General features: G+C 35.1%; 2 protein-coding genes across 2 annotated transcripts; both read left to right on the top strand.

Moving 5' to 3' along the window:
- Positions 1 to 292: 292 nt before the first annotated feature.
- LOC110721050 lies at positions 293 to 4390 on the top strand. Its single transcript, XM_021900171.1, has 2 exons — positions 293 to 894; positions 3102 to 4390. The coding sequence occupies exon 1, from the start codon at positions 717 to 719 to the stop codon at positions 864 to 866; it is 150 nt and encodes a 49-aa protein (XP_021755863.1). The 5' UTR covers positions 293 to 716; the 3' UTR covers positions 867 to 894; positions 3102 to 4390.
- Positions 4391 to 17531: 13141 nt separating this feature from the next.
- On the top strand, positions 17532 to 18011 carry LOC110682521. Its single transcript, XM_021858903.1, has one exon. The coding sequence runs from the start codon at positions 17532 to 17534 to the stop codon at positions 18009 to 18011; it is 480 nt and encodes a 159-aa protein (XP_021714595.1).
- Positions 18012 to 19890: the final 1879 nt, after the last annotated feature.

The following is a 19890-nucleotide window of genomic DNA, read 5'->3' as shown; positions in this document are numbered from 1 at the left end:
GCTTAGACTTAGACGTACCTGTAGATACACTCGAGTTTATAACAATATCAATACAAAAAACCAAAACCCTAATTGGAGTAATGGAACTCTTCACTTGTTTGGGCTTTGTAGACAACTACTCCCTCAATTCCTTTATTTTTTCCCATTGTCCTTTTTTAGTAAATTTTGTAAACTTTGGCAATAATTTACCATCAATTTATAACAGATAATATAATCCTGAGTGATTTTGTTAGATTCGATTTATTGCATATTTTATCAATCACGTTTTTATAATTTTTACGTGTATGAAATGAAAATATACGTGTTCTAAAATACGTCCCAAAGAAGGTAAAAAGTCAAATGAAAAAGAAAAAAATAATAATATAGGGACAGATAGAGTAGTAACTAATTAGAAGTTACTCTTCCATATCACTAATTCACTATCATCAAATTGGCATGAGATGAGAAATTTCGGCATACGCCAAGAACTCAAACAAATCTGTCAAATTAAAAAAGAAAAACAAAGAAATTGCTTCAAACCAAATTGCTAAATCTAAGACAAGTGTCGAATTTCAAACATTCCGGTGTCGAATTTCAATTGCTAATATACAAAGCGGTGTATTTTATCCGCTTTTATTAAATTCTACCTCTTCAAAAATGTCACCTTTCTTCTAATTTCATCTTCTTGGTTGAAAATCTCTGAAAAAAAAGGAAAAAAAAAAAGAGATTGAGAAAAAATGTTGATGGGTTTATTGAGTATTCAATCGATAATGGATATGGCTTTGGCTGGTATTTCATTGATGATTGGTCTTGGTATTTTCGGCTTCATTGCATCTGTTCTTTGTTCTGCTGCCTTTTTTCAGCATGCTAAGCTTGTTTCTGCTTGATTTTCTTAATGCCCATTTTTGGATTCAGGTATGATATTACCCTAATTTGATTAAATATGCTGATTTCTGTTTGTAAGTTTTAAAGGTTGAATCTTTATAATGAATATGAAATTGTCCATGATTTGGAAATTGATTATGATTAGGTGTTAATTTGTCTTTTAATTTTTGAAGTTACTGTGCTTTGACATTGATTTATTGGATCTAATTTGTTATTATTTGAAGTTTATACATTTTCTGTTGGATTTTAGGCGAGTTTTTGTAATGTAATATTTGTATAGTCAAATTAAATCAGTTGAACTTTGATAAATGATGATTTTCAATAATTTCCATAAATCTGCCTCCCCTTTTGCCAATTTTGGCTTTTATATTGTGGTTCTTGTCAATTTTGTTGCTCATTAAACTGGTTGTTCCAAACATGATGCTATGTTGTACACTGTACAGGATTCAATAGACTAAGGTAGTTGACATCCAGTTCATCAAAAGACAATGTATCATTTAACATGCAGTTATCAAGCTTGTTACTGTGAGACCTGGTGGCTAGTGGCCTTAGAATAAAAACATTAAGGTTTGAATTTGTTAGTTATAACTCACAAATGGATGGTGAAAATGATTGGAAACGATGACATATTGTTCTTGGGTTCAAATCCTACAGTCTAGCCTTAGGGTTAGTTATTTCCATGATAAAAGCCAGACCTCTAACTTGCAATGACATTTGTTATGCACATGGTAATGTCCGGAGCTGGCCTGAAACTGAAAGTGCTAGTTGAGAACAAACAGAATTGCAAAGAAATTGCTTTGTGTATTACTTTGGCCAAACTGAGTCACTTGCTCTTTCTTCCCCCATTTCCATCCGCAGCCTGAATTCTATTGACATCTGCTGCAGCAGTTGATGAGTCTGAAATTCTTTACATGATGGATGCAACACTACTCACTAGTTTTGAGAAACCAGCCTGGTGATTTTAACCAGTTGCTTGTCCTATCTTTGCCTGTATAAGCTTTTCCAAATATTGATCACTGGGCCTTGAAGCCTAAGCCAAAGGGGTTTGAGTTGCATCAATGGTAGGCTAATGCATTCAGGATTCACCAATGTCTGATCCATATGAATTTGTGTAAAGCCAAACTCACGAGTCATAACCATGATGGAACTTCTCTAAGAGAAGAAACCTGTTGAAAGGAAATAAAGAAGGCTTATTATGGAAGGAAGAAATTAGGGAGGGAAGGAGAACAAACTACAGAAACGAAGGAAAAAGGGATGAAGGAGTCAAGGCCGGAATATTTCCTAAAAGCTGAACTTTTGGTACTAATATTCCATGATATTGACACATAATGCAAAACCCTGCCAAATATTATTTCAAGGGAGATATAAATAACATCAAGGGAGATATAAATAATGCACTCTGAGACAGCTTAAACATCAAGTATACAGCATTAGGATTAATCAGAGTAATCACCAGATCAGTGACCTTTGTTAGGAGTTAGGATAGTCATTTCCGGATAATCAATAGCTGTATTCTAATAAGGTGATTTTGTGCACTAATTAAATGAAAAAAGGCCGGTGTAATTTTGGCAGTTAAAGTTCAGATAGACGGTAATATTTTACTATCACTAATAGAAAAAAACCACCAGTAATCATCACAAGAATTATAGGGCACTAGCTTCAGGCACCCAGGATCCACTGAGCAATGAGAGCATGAATGTTTTTTATACTTTGGCATCTGTAATTTGTCTAGGTCTTTTTATTGGGTTTTCAGGATCCACTGAGCAATGAGAGCATAAATGTTATTTATACTTTGTCGTGATGAACCAGCAGTAAGAGTGTATGATTGGATTTGCGCAGTAAATCAGTTGGGAAGCTCTAGACATAAGACAGAAAATAAGTTGGGGGGTTAAGGGGATCTATATATATATATATATATATATATGATCATGGATTATGTGAAGAATTGACAATTTTTTTTTTTTTTTTAAAAGCATTGTGTAGTTAGCTTTGCGAGAGTGTCAAGTCTCTCGAATACTTTATATCTATTTTTATTGTACTTAATTTTACTTTATCAATCAAAATCATACTCGTTGAAATGACAAGTATACATTTGTTCAAAAGTTACTAAGATTAGGAGTTAACTTTCAGTTATCTTTACCTATTGCTCTGTTTTTTTTTTTTTTTTTTTTTTTTTTTTTTTTTTGCGGATTTTGAAAATTTTATTACTTTAATCTTACCTTAAATTGATCCCGCAGGGCTGTAGGGTGCATGCTTTCTCTGGAATGACTGGACAAAATTGCGGTTCAATTTGTTTTCATCCGTTTAAAGTTGGGTAGGCTGCTGTTGTAGAATAGTTTCTACTAATTAACAATGTGCGAAATGGTGCATGAAGATATGCATGTCATAGTCAATGCACAATATTAAATGTAAATCGCATCCTCTATGGATGATGTATTGATGCACTCAAGAATTCTCTGTATGCAAGTTTGTGGTGATTTCAGGGTTCAAGTCGAGAATCTGTTGTTATACTGCCCATGTGTTAATGCATTCATGAATATTAGATATACAGTTTTTGCTGAGTTCAGGTTTAAAGTCGAGAATCAGAATCTGCTGGGAAAATGATGTAAGTTATACTGCCTAGTGCCTACCCCCGTCCCCCTCAGTTGCTCCCTCAGACTGGTGTGTGATATCTTCTGCAATATAAGATAGGCTCCCAAAGGCTTGAATGATCCAATAAATGCTAGGATATGGATTGGTGGTCGTACCTCCACAACAGAAGCTTCCCAGGAAGCTAATCGTTTGTCCGTGATGGCGGCTAGGATATGATCATACGTGACCTGAGCAACTTGAACCATATTTCAACGGAAGAACCAAATTGGGTCAATTTGGGGATGATGTTAAGGAAAGCCAACCAATAACTAAAAATATTAGGCAAAGTATAACCAGAAAAGCCAAGTTGAAAGGAAAGTCTGTTTGGAAATACATGGGTCATGGGCATTGGTGTTTTAGTATATTGCATCCGGTTTTTTAGGGAATTGAGGTTAAGATCATGCCAAGGTTTTGTTGGATTTACAGGGACTGGCAAGATTTTCATTTTCCCGGAAGATTCAACTATAGGAATCGTCGATGACCCAACATCACAGCCTAGCCTCAACTGGACTTGGGGAAATATCATGTTGTTATCTCCGTTCGGAGTCTTATGTTACGTATGCTGTTGCATATAGCTACTTAGCTAGTGAGGTATGTCATGTGTATCTTGTCTTAACACTGTCTATCATAGTATCATATACTTTCGTAATTTCGTATACAATAGCATATACCTAGTATGTTTGGGAACAAGCTAGGAGTGGAAAAGAAATTAGGAGCACCTACTGAAGAATTGTTTTTAATATTTTCAACTGTATAATAGATGTACAACTCTGGATAGGAAAGATTACTTGGGGATTGTAAAAAGAAGCGAGGTAAGGAGGACGGAAAAATGTGGCATATATAAGATCATCGACCACCTATGATCTGGTAGGAAAATAAGAAAAACTTGGTACAATCATGTATAACCAATGAACTTAAACTCTGCTAAAATCACACACACCCTAACGCCTACGCCGAGAATATGTGCCACTGGAGCATAGTACAAGTAATTCATGTATCCTTCACTGAGTGGAGCGGGAATTACTTCTTTGTATTGATTATTGGGTTGATCTCCGCTACCATAGACGAAGGCATCCGTCAGATTTCTATTCCCATCGTAATACGCTATGTGTGCCCTCCTAATCATAAACCCCCCTATTTCCGGCTCAGTACCTGGCTCTGCAACACAAATAACTCGCCAATTACTCTTGTCGAACATTGTAGGGATACCAGTATTCTTACGATATCGTATCCGTATGTTATTGATTTCGATCTGAGGTGACACTAATGGCACAAACGTTCTAGTAAGAGTCCTGTAAACTGGAGGCCATTTATCTTGCCGAATACTGTCCATATTAACAAACTCAAATTTTGTAGAAAGTGCGGTGACCTGTATCTTTTGTAGCATTATGTTATAAAATTTGCGAATATAGTGAGTACCATAACCACTCCTCGCAAATGAAAATATCTTGAGCTCATCTTCCAAATCATTCAACTCACCCTGTTTATTTTTCAGTTGCTCCCTATTCTTACGCTTTAACTCGTCGATTTCATCTTGGTTCTTCTTCTTTGTGTCAACCTGTTTGTTACGCTCCTTGGACAACTCCTCCTTATGCTTACGCTTTAACTCATCGATTTCACCTTGTTTCTTATTCATCGCGTCCTCTTGCTTTTTATGCTCCTTTGACAACTCCTCCTTATGCTTACGCTTTAACTCATCGATTTCACCTTGTTTCTTATTCATCGCGTCCTCTTGCTTTTTATGCTCCTTTGACAACTCCTCCTTATGCTTACGCTTTAACTCATCGATTTCACCTTGTTTCTTCTTACTCGCGTCTACTTGCTTTTCATGCTCCTTCGTCAACTTTTCTTTCAATTTCTCAATCTCATCATCTTTTTCCTTTCTCTCATTGATTTCTTCTTGTTTCTCCTTCGTGTCTTCCTGCTTCTTTTTCGACAACTCTTCTTTCAATCTCTCAATCTCGTCATCTTTCCTCTTGAACTCTTCCCTTTTTTCAAGCAAGATTTCCTCTATCTCCTCCTTATGTTCACGCTTCTGGTTCTCCAATTTCATCTCTAACTCTTATTATTTTTTCTCGTCATCACTTGAGTTAACTGGCTTTACGACGTCCAAAGGACGGCCATCCACAAAGTCTCTACGACTCTACGGGCCCATCGAGTGTTGAGCGAAGTATTGACACCGTACTTGGACCAATCGAAGAGATCAAACATCCTATAATACTCCACTTCTAAGGCCGCAGCTGTGACTGTGGCCGTAGCAAGGAAACAAAGTCCCTCGCGATTAACAATCACTCGTGAGTTGAAAACATCTTTGATTAGTGTCTTAAAACAGCGTTTAAATTTTGTTTAGCTGAGTGCTTAAAATCTATTACCTTTTACTTGAAAGGTTATAGATTTACTACTGTTGACGTTATATCATAAATGATCTGCAGGGCTGCAGGACGCCTGCTTTCTCTGGGAATAATTCTGGACTAAAACGTGGCTTAATTTGTTTTCATTCGTGTAATTTGGGTGGGCTGTTGTTGTAGAACAGTTGCTACTAACAATGCAAAATGCTGAATGAACATATGCATGCCATGGTCAATGTTTATACAATACATAATGTAAACTTGCATCCTCTACAGATGTATTGATGCAATCATGAATTCTCTGTATGCAATTTGTGGCAAGTTCAAGGTTAAAGTCGTGAATCTCTCATTATACTGTCTATCTCGATGCACTTGTGAATATTCTATATGCAAATTTTGGTGGGTTCAGGGTTGAAATCAAGGCAAATTCTGTAAATTATACTGCCCATCCTCTCGGTTGCTCCCTCACACTTGTGTGCACATCATATTCCTCTGCAATGTTTTTTTTCACATCAGGACATCTTCTAGTTGCCCAAGAAGCTAGTCATTTGTCTGTGATCATGGCAAGGAACATACATGAGAAAATGTTGAATATTCTTTTGAGGAATCTTAGTGTGGATGACTTGTATAACTCGAATCAAATTCCAACTGTAGAACCAAATTGGGTCAAGGTGCGTAGTGATGTTAAGGAAAGGCAACCAGAAACCAAAAGTAACCATAAGCAAATCATTGCCAGAAAATCTTAAGTTAAATTCAGACGAATCTGTTAAAATAATTAATAGCAGTAGAATCATAACAAGATCGAGAATAACATCCGATTTTTTTTAGTGACTTGAGCTTAATGTTTTGCCAATGCTTTGTTGGATTTACAGGAACTGGCTAGCATTTCATTTCCTTGAAGATTCAACAATAGGAATTTTCGACCCAGCATCACATCTTCTAACTGCTTGGGGAAGTCTCATACATGTTGCGACTTCTGCTCTATGCTGTAGCGTCCTTGAAAGGTATGTCGTGTGTAGTTACTTTCATGTATATCAATTACGTAGTACTCCCTCCGTTTTTAAATACTTGCTCTATTTTTATTTTTTGGACTATTCATTTGTCCTACTTTGACTATTGTTTGTGATTTATACATAAGAAAAAATATAGTCTTGTGGGTACTTGTTGGAATCATCTCAATGAATATATTATTAATTTTAAGTTGTTAGAATTTATACTTATTGATAATTAAAGATATTAGTGATCAAAGATTAACATCGGCATACGTGTCCAAGAGAAATGGAGCAAGTATTTAAAAACAGAGGGAGTACTACATAAAAAATTTTCTTTTAAAAAAAGTATTGTTATATCAACTCTATAATACAATTCTGTATAGGACAGATTAACTTAATTGACATTTTTTTTTATAAATAAGTATATACTGTATAATCAATGTATTATAGGGACTTGGGGATTTAAATTACAATAAAGTATACATATTTATAGATTGGAGCACAGCACACCTAGGTGTATAAATAGGAATACATTTTCTTGGGTATTCAACACTTTCCAATTTAGTTGGCATTTTGACATATATAAAGTATAAACACGCTGCACATTATTGGCGTAGTAACACTTGATTTTATTCCTTCCAACCAATATACTACGCCGAATTATAAAAAAAAAAAACTTATTATTATTACATGTTGAAAGCACACATGCTTTGACCTTTATCTTATTCACTTATTGCCCATTGCAAAATAGGACATGGAGACGGAAAGATAACCTTTTGGTCATAGGAATTTGCAAAATAGGATTCTGCGAAATAGTCTTCACTACTGCCTTCGTAGTAAGCCATAGTCCATCTTGTAGGTCTATATTCTAAATCTGTATCGCTTAATGTGGGGACTGCGACCTCCATAACTCTCCAATTTTTGCAGTCAAAATATATGTATTCATGATCGCTTGATGAACACAGAAGTGTTATTTGTGGAAGTGCTGAAAACTTATTTGGCTCGATTGAATTCAAAGGTATAACCATGTCAGGAGCCCCGGAAGGGGGCCAGTTCATACGCTCATAATCCAAGTTGACACTTATTGTCACTGGAGGTATGCTAATCCACATTTTCTCTGCCATTTTGGAAAAAAACTCTGAAGTATTGCTTAATCCACTCTTCTTAAATACATATAGTTCAAGTTCCTCCTCGAAATTTTGTGCCTCCTCATCCCTCTTGTTCTTGTAATCTTCCCAATGCTGCAACTGAATTTCTTCACTCATCTTCAACTCTTCCTGATTTTTGAACTCTGCCTCCTCTAACTCGTCTCTATGCACTTGCTTCATGTTCTCAATCTCCTCTCGTTTTCTTTTCGATTCCTCCTCTATGTTACACTTTGCCTGCCTTAACTCCTCTTTCAATTTCTCTATCTCATCTTGTTTCCCCCTCAACATCTCATCCTTTTTACCCTCCACCATCTCTAGCTCCGCTTCATGCTTACCCTTCTCCTCTTCCCATTCCCTCTCTTTCTCCACTAGTTTAATCTTGTACTCATTTTCATCTCGGTTGCCATCCCTCCAAAATTCTATGTCATCTTGTTTCTTCATCAACTCTTGCCGCCTTCTGCGCTCCACCTTGTTCACCTCCTATTGATACATACACTTCAATTTTTCTATCTCCTCAACTTTCTCAATCAATTCTTCACCCTTTCTTTGCTCCAAGGCATCTAATTCCTCCTTATTCGCACGCTTCAACACAACTATCTCATCATCTTTCATCTTCAACTCTTCTTGTTTTCTAATCTCAATTTCTTCCAATACCTCTTCATGTTCTCTCTTCATTTTCTCCATCTCCTCTTGCTTGTCCTTCAATTCCTCCTCTCTTTTACCTTCAACAACCTCAAACTCCGCTTTCATTCTATCAATCTCCATTCTTTTCTTCCTCAATTCCACCTCTTTTTGGTACTCCACCTCATCCACCCGCGCTTCATATTTTTTCTTCTCCTCCCCCCATTCCTTCTCCTTCTCCCCCAACTCCACCTTATACTCGCCGTCATCACCACTGCCATCCCCTTTCATCGATTCTACTATATCCAAGGGACGGCCATACACGATATCTCTTCGATCCCATCTAGTTGTCAGCGATGTTTTCACCCCATACTTGGACCAATCATAGAGATCATACATCCGGTAGTACTCCAATTCCATCTCTAGAGCCGCGGCTGCTTTAGTTGGTAAGAAACAAAGCCCCTCGCGATTAACCATTAGCCCGGAGTTGTAAAGATCATTGGTTAGTTCCTTCAAATGATCACCCCAAATCTCTTTGTCCCCAATCTTCAACGCTTCGTATTTGTTCCCGGGCCTTATATTGAGATCAGAATAGTTCCAATGCTTACTTTTCACCGGCAACATGTAAAGACCATCCAACTCATACACTTGTATCCCGTCGCCTGTGTCATAACATCCGACAAAAAACTTGTCTGACTGCATTGTGTAAGCTGCCATTTTCAATAGAAACCAGAAACTATAGCAACAATAAGAAGGGAGAAGTTATAGATTAAAGGTAGTGGTCTATATTTTTATGCTTTAGAAAGCATATATTTATAGGGAACTATATTTAACTATAACTAAGTTGAAAAATTTGGAGAATAGATAATTATTTAACCCATCCATTTAGTTTTGTTTATGTTTATATAGAGGCGGCTTATATAGCCAAGTTGATTTATTTGACAATTTATGTTCATAATAAGTTAGCAAAGCTCGTTGGCAATTGTCAGTGGTTGAATCAAGGCAGCAGGCATTTCTTGACGTAATAATCTAATAATATTACAAGAAAAGAGCTTAAAACCGAACTAAAAATCCAATAACAATAGCAGAAATTGCCTATATTAATCCAACGTTATGCGGTTCTCTGGGAATAATAATCTCACCTTTGGGGTTATTATATTTAACAAACCTAAATGATAGGTTACCTAACATGTCATTTAAGAAAGGTATGCTATCCATCCTAAATTGACATTTTATATTTCTTCTGTTCAAATTAAGTCGAAACATTTTGGTTTTTGACACTATGTACAAACTTTACTTTGACTAGCTAGCTAGTTTTTATTATTTAAAGGTACAAAAATGATAATCTTCAAAGATCTTGTAAAATTTCACTCAATGTATTTTAAAATATCAAATCTTTATAGGTTTTTTTCTTATTGATAATTAGAGATTATTACGGATGAATATATGCATTAAAAAACGTGTTAACTAAATAGAACAGAGAAAATATATACTTTTATCTGTTTCATTTTGACCAAATATATCTGTCAATGCAAAATTTTAGTAATTATATTTTTAATTATTTTTATATCGTAGTAGGATATATTATAAAAGGCTGAAACTATACAATATACTGTAGCTATATAAGACATGAAAAAAAGTCACACAAGGAGAACGACATGTTTTTTTATATTAACTTGATAAATACATTGTAATAAGTCTAGACTATGATTTATACAATGTGTGTATTAGACTTGCGTTATTTTTTTGCTAATTCCGAGCTCAATTCGGATCCATAAGGACTAAAATGACCCTTAAAACCTTAATCGAAGATTTTCCAACTTGTAAACCGATGAAAAAGTTGAATCGGGCTGTAATTTACAATTTATATGAACTTTTGGGCTGCAATTTGCAAAAAAAAATTTAAATGGCTGCAATTTGAAAATTTTCCAACTATTTTTAATAAAACCCAAAATTAAGATTACATAAAAAAAAAAAATCAAAAATCAAAAATTTGTTCTTCATACTTCATCGATGTTCATCAATGTTCTTCACTATTCTTCAAATTTCTTCAAATTTGTTCATCAAATGATGAAATTAACCACAAATTTATGTTCCTTATCCCTTAAATTCAATCACAAATCAATGGAGACAAAAATTAGGGTTCGAAAAACATGTTTTTCATCCTTGGATCTTAATAATCACCCATTATCAAACTTTTCTCTAATTTTCATGAATTGGCCAACAATTTGTCCACAATATCTATTATGAATTGGGTTGATCAAATTTCTTTTCGGATTCGTTTGTACTGAATTTTTGACCTTGGGGTTCGAAAAATTATGATTGATGAGAAAATTTAACATTTTTGTTGTTTGTAGTCAATAGTATGGTCGAAAAATATATAGCCTTGATTTCGTTTATTATGCTAATCCTTCCTCTATTGATTTTCTAAATGAACAAGGAGGAGAGAAAGATGTCACAATTTTTTTTGCAGCCCAGTTCGTGAGATCCATAAAACAATATTGTGATTTTCGTAATCTGTTTGTGTTTTAGGCATTCACCTATATTGTACTTTGGTCATTACCTGTAAACTGTAGTTTATTGTTTTTTGCGAACTACTATATATAATTTTGACATTTTGCCAAATTTTCAACTTTTAGATTATGTTGCATTTCTTTTTCTTTATTTTCTTAAAAGAACTTAAAGTCAAAAGGATTAAACACAAAAACCCAGGCCATTAGTCATTTGTTGTCTATATGTGTTAGGATTTTTATATTAATTTAGTTTGAAATTAAATCAAAATCTCTATTAAACTTCATCAGATTTTTACATTATTTGCTGGATTAAATGTATATGACGCATAAGATTTATAGCTCAGTATATTTGATCTACTATGCGCCCCACTAGTTGTTTGTTATTAAAATGAACGTCAATTACTTAATGTTAAAATGTTTGTAATAAATTTAATATATAATTAGGTAATATCCTGTTATATTATTGGTTATATCCAAATTAAGTTACCACATACAAAATTATGAGTGGTTTTTGCTACTTATATTAGTATATGTTTTAAAAAGTAAATAATGGAAGCTCATTGTCAAACCATAATACATATAGATATGGAAAATTTGTCAGAAATTAAAGGTCCTTTTAAGTAAGTCTTTTTGTTGTAAAGGTTATTTTCTATATTAAAAAAAAAGTGGCACAAAAAAATCTTTTATCACACTTAGGTTGTGGAGAGGGTCCTTTGAACGGATTCCAACCATTTACTTTTTTTCCGGCCAAAATAAGTCGTGGCCAAAATAAAATGCAGATATAGTAATATATACTTTTGTGGTTTAAATTTTCGTATTGATCTACTTTAAATTGAACTCAATTTCTATTAAACTTATATTACTTAAATCAATTCTTTGTTACTTTAAATTCAGATGAATGTAATCAATAAAAACTGTAGGTAATAACCTCTTATATTATTGGTTATATCCAAATTTAGTATATACTTAATTTTTGTTATTTTATGTTTCGTATTTATTTTGTCGACATATCCTAAGATTATTTTGTAAAATTATTGATTTTTATCACGCCTAGAATTATGGTAATATATATCTTTAATAATGCAATAAACATGGAATGTTTGATAAACAATTGTGTAAAATGAATTTTAAAAGAGGATAAAATTTAGTAAATAGAATATTAATAAAATCTTAGGATAATAACTGATTTACTTTCCCTAAAAAAACGATAAAATTAAAAAGTTACCATAATTTAATTAAGGTTTATGATTTTAAATCTATCTTATTTTTTTTAAAAGGAAATACTTTAAGTCTTTCATTTCTAAAATAAGATTAGATTCCTTCAAAAGCTTTTTTGACATGCTTATCGTAAAATAATATCAAAATGTTGGTTTCCTTCCACGTCAAAAAAATCATAAAGTTGGAATTTTTACAATATCCAAAATATATATGGTCATTCGTCAAGCACAATAAACTTTATTTTTTAGGTAATGACCAAAGTACACATATGCTAATTCATAAGCTAGCAAATCACAAAATTTATACTTGTGTTCTACGGATCAAACAACGTCTATAAGTAGAAAATTTTTTAAAAAAATTGCTTCTTCTTCCTTTGATCGATATGCTAATTATATATCTTTGTATCCTAAAATTGCGTCTTCTTCCTCTAATTGATTTCCTATGATAGGTTTGGACAGTAATTTTTGTTTTTTTTGGTTTGTGTAATTTGAAATTCAAACCAACTTCCTATAAGATAAAAAAATCATGTATTTAAAGCAACCAATCAAAATAATTTATACTACTGATGGAAGGTGTTAAATTTAATATCTATTTGAACAATATTGCCTATATGATAGGTGTTGATTGCTTGTTTTTAGAGAATATTGTTACTAAATGATACATAAGTTATCCTATATAAATTAAATTAAGTTATCCCATATAAATTGTCGTCCAAATCTTTTCAAATATTCTATTATAATATGTAACATACTGTTTAAGTAGGAAATAAATCAATGATATACAATAATGTTGTTATCGGTTATTTTTTATGACACATAAAATATAGACTATAAATTTAAAATAAAACTAAACTAATTAAAAAAAAAATACTCGTAGAGTCATAGTACCTAACCATTGGGTAAAAAACTAGATACAAATAAATCACATTTAACATGTAACGCTATTTTGACAAATAAGTTAAATAATATTTTCGATTCCCATTAAGATAGCTAGACTGTGTGTTATACAAAACATAAGCATGATATATTGATATGTCCTAATTACAAGGAATACAACTAGCAGTAGTAGCATGCATTTAGCCTAAGTATAAGGGGTTGAATATTATCTTTCCTAATTTTTAAATTCAAAAATACATTTACTATATTTAACAATTTGCCATTGTATTCTTTCTAAAAAAAAAGGTTTGCCATGTAATTGCTCTACCTCCATGTTTTTTTTTCATTTGTTTATTATATAGGATTCATCCAATATTAGGATATGAAATTATTTATATATTTAGAATTGGTTTCAATCTCCTTAATTATTGTAAAGTTATTATAATAAACAAACAGGGTTCATTATTTTAATTAATAACAAACTAGTGTTCAATTAATTTAACCATTAGGTCACATGATAGATAAGAAGATAATCAACTACTTTGACAATTAGCTCTAAAGGTGGTTTGATTAAGAGTTAATTTAATTTAATGGAATTTGCATACAGAAATCAAACCACAATAGCAGATTTATAAGTGATTATTGATATCAAACTTGGTATATATATACATTGTAACTTAGCTAGTGAATGAGGATTGAGGACCACAATCCTATTTGTTATCAATTAAGAAAAATATTAAGATATTAATGCATGCGTAGTATGAACTAATAATTAGCAATGTCCAAGATAACGTATGGTCGTAGACAAAATAAACAATAATATTGGGTTTGTATAGGTAATGTCCTATTAGCATCTGGGTTAATGCCTTATATGCAAACAGAATTGTAAACTATATCTTTTTTTTTTTCGGATCAAACAAGTATTCCAAAACAAAAACGTTGTCTTCTCCAATTTGCCTCACAAACCCAGATTTCGAAAAGTTGTTAATTTTTTTTTTTTTTTGTTATTTTCGAATAAATAAAATGACCGATTTTGCATCCCTTGTTTGCGATTATCTAATTAACATATAATGTTTTAGGATTAAAAACAATCTCAAATTCACACATGAATCCAAATTTCAAATGAACTCAAACTTCACATACAATATGTAGATCGATGCATATTTTCAATTTTCATTGATGTGCGAGTGTATTTACGGGACAAAGATTACCATAATGGTGGTTAATTTCATCCATGGATGAAGAACCACGAAGAACATTGAAAAATGATGAAGAACATTAAAGAACAATTTTTTGATTTAGATTTATTTAATTTTATCTTTTTTTTTTCATTTAATTAATAACTGATTTTAATTAAATAATTTAAAAGTTAAAAAAGAATTTTCGAAAAATCAAAAATTAATTTTTGAAAAAATGAAAAAGAATTAAAAATGGAAAATTCTAGATATAAGGTTTGACTAAGATTTTAAGAAAAAGCAAAAATCAACCAATCATGATTAAGTGTAGCTATGGTCATAGTGGGAGTGACCATACTAGAATTTTTAATCTTCGTTCGAGTCATCCTCATCCAAGTTATCTTTGTCCGAGTAATCCTCATCCTCCTCTTTTAAGCTATCTTCATCCGAGTAATCCTCATCCTCCTCATTTAAGTTATCATCATCCGAGTTATCTTCATCCGATTCTCTCAATTTGTTGTTGCAGGCCTTGCAGCAGCCGTGATTTGAACCTATATGCATGAGACGGCCGTCCACAAAGTCTGTACGAGCCCATCTAGTGTTCAACGATGTATTGACATGGTACTTAGACCAATCGAAGAGATCAAACAACCTAAAGTACTCCACTCCAAACACCATTGTTGTGACCCTTGTCGCTGTTAGGAAACAAAGTCCCTCGCGATTAACCATTAGTTGCGAGCCATATAGATCCTTGATTAGTTTCTTCAATTCAGCCCCTCTAACTTTTTTGCACCCAATTTTCAACCCCTTGTATTCCTCCTTCGGTCCTATACTAATTCGAGGATGGCTCTAATTCTTACGTTTCACCGGATATATGTAAAGACCGTCTATCTCACACACTTCAATTGTGTTGGGCCCGTATTACCACACGACCCATTGTACTTAGGGCACCAGTCCAAGATCAATAAATCAGCAAGAATATGCAAAACGGCTTGATTGGAATAAACAAGGAAAACAGCACTAAGCATATCAATCAAGGAGATACTTGCCAAAGATACACCTACAGAACAGGGAACAAGATAAATCAAGAAGATCTTATACATTTCAAATATATTCTGAATATATTTGTAAACCCTAGAGATCCCTAGATATAAATAAGAAGAATTAGGAATTTTAGCACTCATGTACGCTCACACATACTTAAATATAAACAATTTGCTCTACTTTTATCTACGGAATTGCATCCCTACTGAACAAGAAGGCTTGTCCTTACTCAGTATTGTATCTCTAAACTCATCTTCTTTATATAATTGATTATTTACTGCTTACTTATTGATTTATCATCGTTCTTAGTTGTTTTATATGATATTGGTAGAATGATTGTTATTACCCCTCAAACCTAGCAAATTCTTAGATGCCCTTATTGAGATTTACATAAACAATTTGGCGCCCACCGTGGGGCTGATAGTCAATTAACCTACCAATTCACCAAAAACCAAAACAAACACCATGACTGGGCAACCAGTACCCTTTACCATTGCCGAAATAATGAAGGAATGAACGCATTCCGCCAAACTTTAAACCAGCAGAAAAGCCAAATTGAAACACTGCTGGCTCAAAAAGTCCAAACTGAAGCCAAACTCACCAGTCTTACCAAACAAAATGAAGCCCTTTGTAGCCAAATAAAATCAGTCGCATGTAAAACCGTAAACACCAGAAAGAGCACTGAAAGTATAGCCATGCATCTTGACATGTCCGGAACCTTTCACACCCCTAACGAGGAAAGAGGATCTAACAACAGGGAAGCAACCCTGGATCTAGACTTTTTGGATGCAGGAACCCTCAAGAAGAACAATCAGGAAGGAGCCGAAGAGGGAAAGGTAGAGAAGATGGTCAAAGAATACCTCAAGGCAATCGAGGCCAAAATTGCCAAAATTCCTAGAATGCCGAAACCCGTGGAAAAAGAGGCAGCAGATGGCTATATAGAATCTCCCTTCTCAGAAGAGATCGCCATGGTAGAGGTGCCGAAGAGGCTCAGCACGCCCAACATGACCATGTATGATGGAACAATGGACCCTGATGAGCATGTATCCCTCTACAAGCAAAAAATGATGACAAGCTCGATCCCTAGAGATATAAGGAAAGCTATCATGTGCAAAGGCTTTGGAGCCACGCTATCAGGTCTAGCTCTAACTTGGTTCATTAATTTAGATAATGGGGCAATTCGATCTTTTGTAGGAATGGTGAACCTATTCAAGATCCAGTTTGCTAGCAGCAGAAAAATCGAGAAGCAGTCTTCAGATCTGTACCGTGTTGTGCAGAGACATGGTGAATCCTTGAGGGACTATTTAAACAGGTTCAACAAGGAGAAAATTGGGATACACAAGTGTGATGCTCCTACAACAATCGAATCATTCAGAAGAGGGCTGCTAGACCATAGTGAGCTCTACAAGGAGTTGACCAAATACCCCTATACAACCTTTGAAGATGTGCAAGCCAAAGCTATGGCTTAAGTCAGATTCGAAGAGGATGCCTATGCACGAAAGACTCCTGAGCCAGATCGCCAAACAAGAAGGAACAACAAATTTCCCAGAAGAGATCATCGGTTTAAGCCATATCAACGTTCCCGCTTTGATGAAGGATCAGTCAATGCTGTTGAAGAAGAATTCTCCGAGTGGAGGGAAGATCCTAAACTCCCACCTAAATTACATGAGTATTGCTTCAATGCTAACCCTGCAGGAGTAATCAGGACCCTGAATAAGATGGGAGATACTGTGCAATGGTCCAGAAAGAATGATAGGCCTGGAGAGAAGAAAGATCCGTCCAGGTGGTGTGATTTCCATTAAGATATCGGTCACACAACCGATGAATGTGTTGCGCTCAGAAAGGAAGTTGTTTACCTACTGAAGAAAGGTTATCTCAAAGAACTCCTGTCAGATAGATTTAAAGCTCCAGGGAAAGAAAGAGAGTCAAAGCAAGGAGGTCCTTCACCTCCACCTCCACCTCCAATTGTCAAAACCATCTGTTGCATATCAGGAGGATCAGAAGTATGTGGTTTAACATACTCAGCAGCAAAGCGGCATGCAAAGGAGAGTAACAAGGATCAACCTGACAAGAGGGAGAAATCCAAGATATAAATTCCCATCATGTTTGAAGAAAGCGATGCAGTAGAAGGCCATCATGACGGTCTAGTGATTTCACTTCCAGTTGGAAGCTACATGATCAAGCGAATCCTAGTTGACAATGGAAGCTCTACAAACATAATCATGCTTGACACTCTGAAACATATGAACATAGACGAGAAGAACATCGTCAACAAGTCAACAATGTTAGTGGGATTCAGTGGGGAAACCAAGAAGACAAGTGGAGAGATTACATTGGCCACGTACGCAAAAGGAATCAACATACAGGTCAAGTTCCTAGTGATTGACACTCTGTCTTCGTACAATATGATCTTAGGCAGACCTTGGATACATGAGATGAAGGCCATCCCCTCTACGTACCATCAAGTCATTAAGTTTCCTACTAGGTGGGGTATTCAAGAAATCAGAGGAGATCCTAGGGAAGCCAAGGAATATTACAAGATCGCACTAAAAGCAACATCTGCAGAAAAGAGTTCAGCATAGCAATCAGAGGGTCAACTGGGCCAAGAAAAGTTGAGCATAGTAGAAGAACAAGAAGCTACAGAAGTCCAGTTGAGCCCCAAACATCCAGACCAAAAGGTCAGAATAGGATCAGAATTGAAGTCAGAACTCAGACAACAAATATATGACTTTTTAGAAGAGGAAAAAGATGTATTCTCTTGGACCCATGAAGACATGAAAGACATCTCTCCAGACGTAATTACTCACAAGCTGAATGTAGATCTACTACATACACCAGTAAAGCAGAAGAGAAGGAAATTTGCTCCAGAAAGGAACAAGATTATCAATGAGGAAATCCAAAACCTATTGAAGACTGGAAATATCAGGGAAGTAAAGTACCCAGAATGGCTTGCTAATGTAGTAGTAGTCAGGAAGAAGAACAGAAAATGGCGAATCTGTATAGACTTCACAGATTTCAACAAGGCATGCCCAAAGGATCCGTTCCCTCTACCTCATATTGATGCCATGGTAGACGCCACAACAGAGCATGAGCTACTATCCTTCATGGACGCGTACAGTGGTTACAATCAAATCTTCATGCACAAGGATGACCAAGAGAAAACCGCTTTCATTACTAGTCAAGGAATATACCGTTACAAGGTAATGCCTTTTGGATTGAAGAACGCAGGAGCAACATATCAAAGGTTGGTGAACAAGATGTTTGAAGAGAAAATAGGGAATACAATAGAGGTCTACATAGACGACATGGTAGTTAAATCCAAGAAAGCAGAAGACCACGTCAGAGACCTTAGAGAAGCATTTTCCATCCTGAAGCAGTACGACATGAAGTTGAACCCCACAAAATGCACATTTGGAGTACAGTCAGGAAAGTTCCTAGGATACATGGTTACACAAAGAGGAATAGAAGCCAGCCCAGACCAAGTCAAAGCCATCCTAGACCTAGAGCGACCAAAGTCGAAGAAGGACTTACAAAGCTTAACAGGGAAAATTGCAGCATTGAATAGGTTCATTTCAAAATCTTCAGACAAGAACAGAGCCTTTTACGAAGTACTGAAGAAGAATAAGGAATTCAAGTGGGAGCAGGAGCACGACGAAGCATTTCAGAAGCTGAAAGAATACTTGGCCAACCCGTTGATTCTCTCTAAGCCTAAAGAAGGAGAGCCACTCCAGCTGTACCTCGCAGTGTCTGAAGGGACGATTAGTGCAGTCCTCACAAGAGAAGAGGAGAAGGAGCAATTCCCAATCTACTACGTAAGCAAGACCCTACTTAGTGCGGAAACGAGGTATGCGTCATTAGAGAAGATCATTTTAGCCTTAGTTACTGCTTCAGTAAAGCTACGCCCATACTTTGAAAGCCACTCCATACGAGTACGCACCAACTACCTCATCAAAGCTATCATGAGAAAGCCAAAAATGTCAGGAAGGATGGAGACATGGGCCTTACATATGAGCAGGTACGATATACAGTACGAGCCCAGGACTGCAATCAAATCACAAGCCTTGGCAGACTTCGTAGTAGACTTCAACCCAACTCTTGATGAAGAAGCACAAAAATAAGTATTGGCACTACAGGAACCAAAAGCTACACAGAAGTGGATACTCCATACAGATGGCGCAACAAACATACGCGGAGTAGGCCTAGGAGTAGTACTGACATCACCCCAAGGAGACAAGATAGCACAGGCAATAAGGTGCAACTTCAAGGCCACCAATAATGAAGCTGAATACGAAGCGCTAATCACAGGATTAACCGTTGCAAAGGACATGAAGATACAACATCTAGAGGTAATTTCAGACTCCTTACTCATGGTAAATCAAATCAATGGAGAATATGCAGAAAATGCCAGGATGATAGCCTACCCGGAAGTCACAAAGAAGCTCATTAAGGAGTTCAAGGAAT

The sequence above is a fragment of the Chenopodium quinoa genome, unplaced genomic scaffold, assembly GCF_001683475.1.
Source record: "Chenopodium quinoa cultivar QQ74 unplaced genomic scaffold, ASM168347v1, whole genome shotgun sequence".
Taxonomy (NCBI): Eukaryota; Viridiplantae; Streptophyta; class Magnoliopsida; order Caryophyllales; family Amaranthaceae; genus Chenopodium; species Chenopodium quinoa.
The sequence above is the reverse complement of the archived record's forward strand: the minus strand, read 5'-3'. Positions and strand labels throughout refer to the sequence as shown.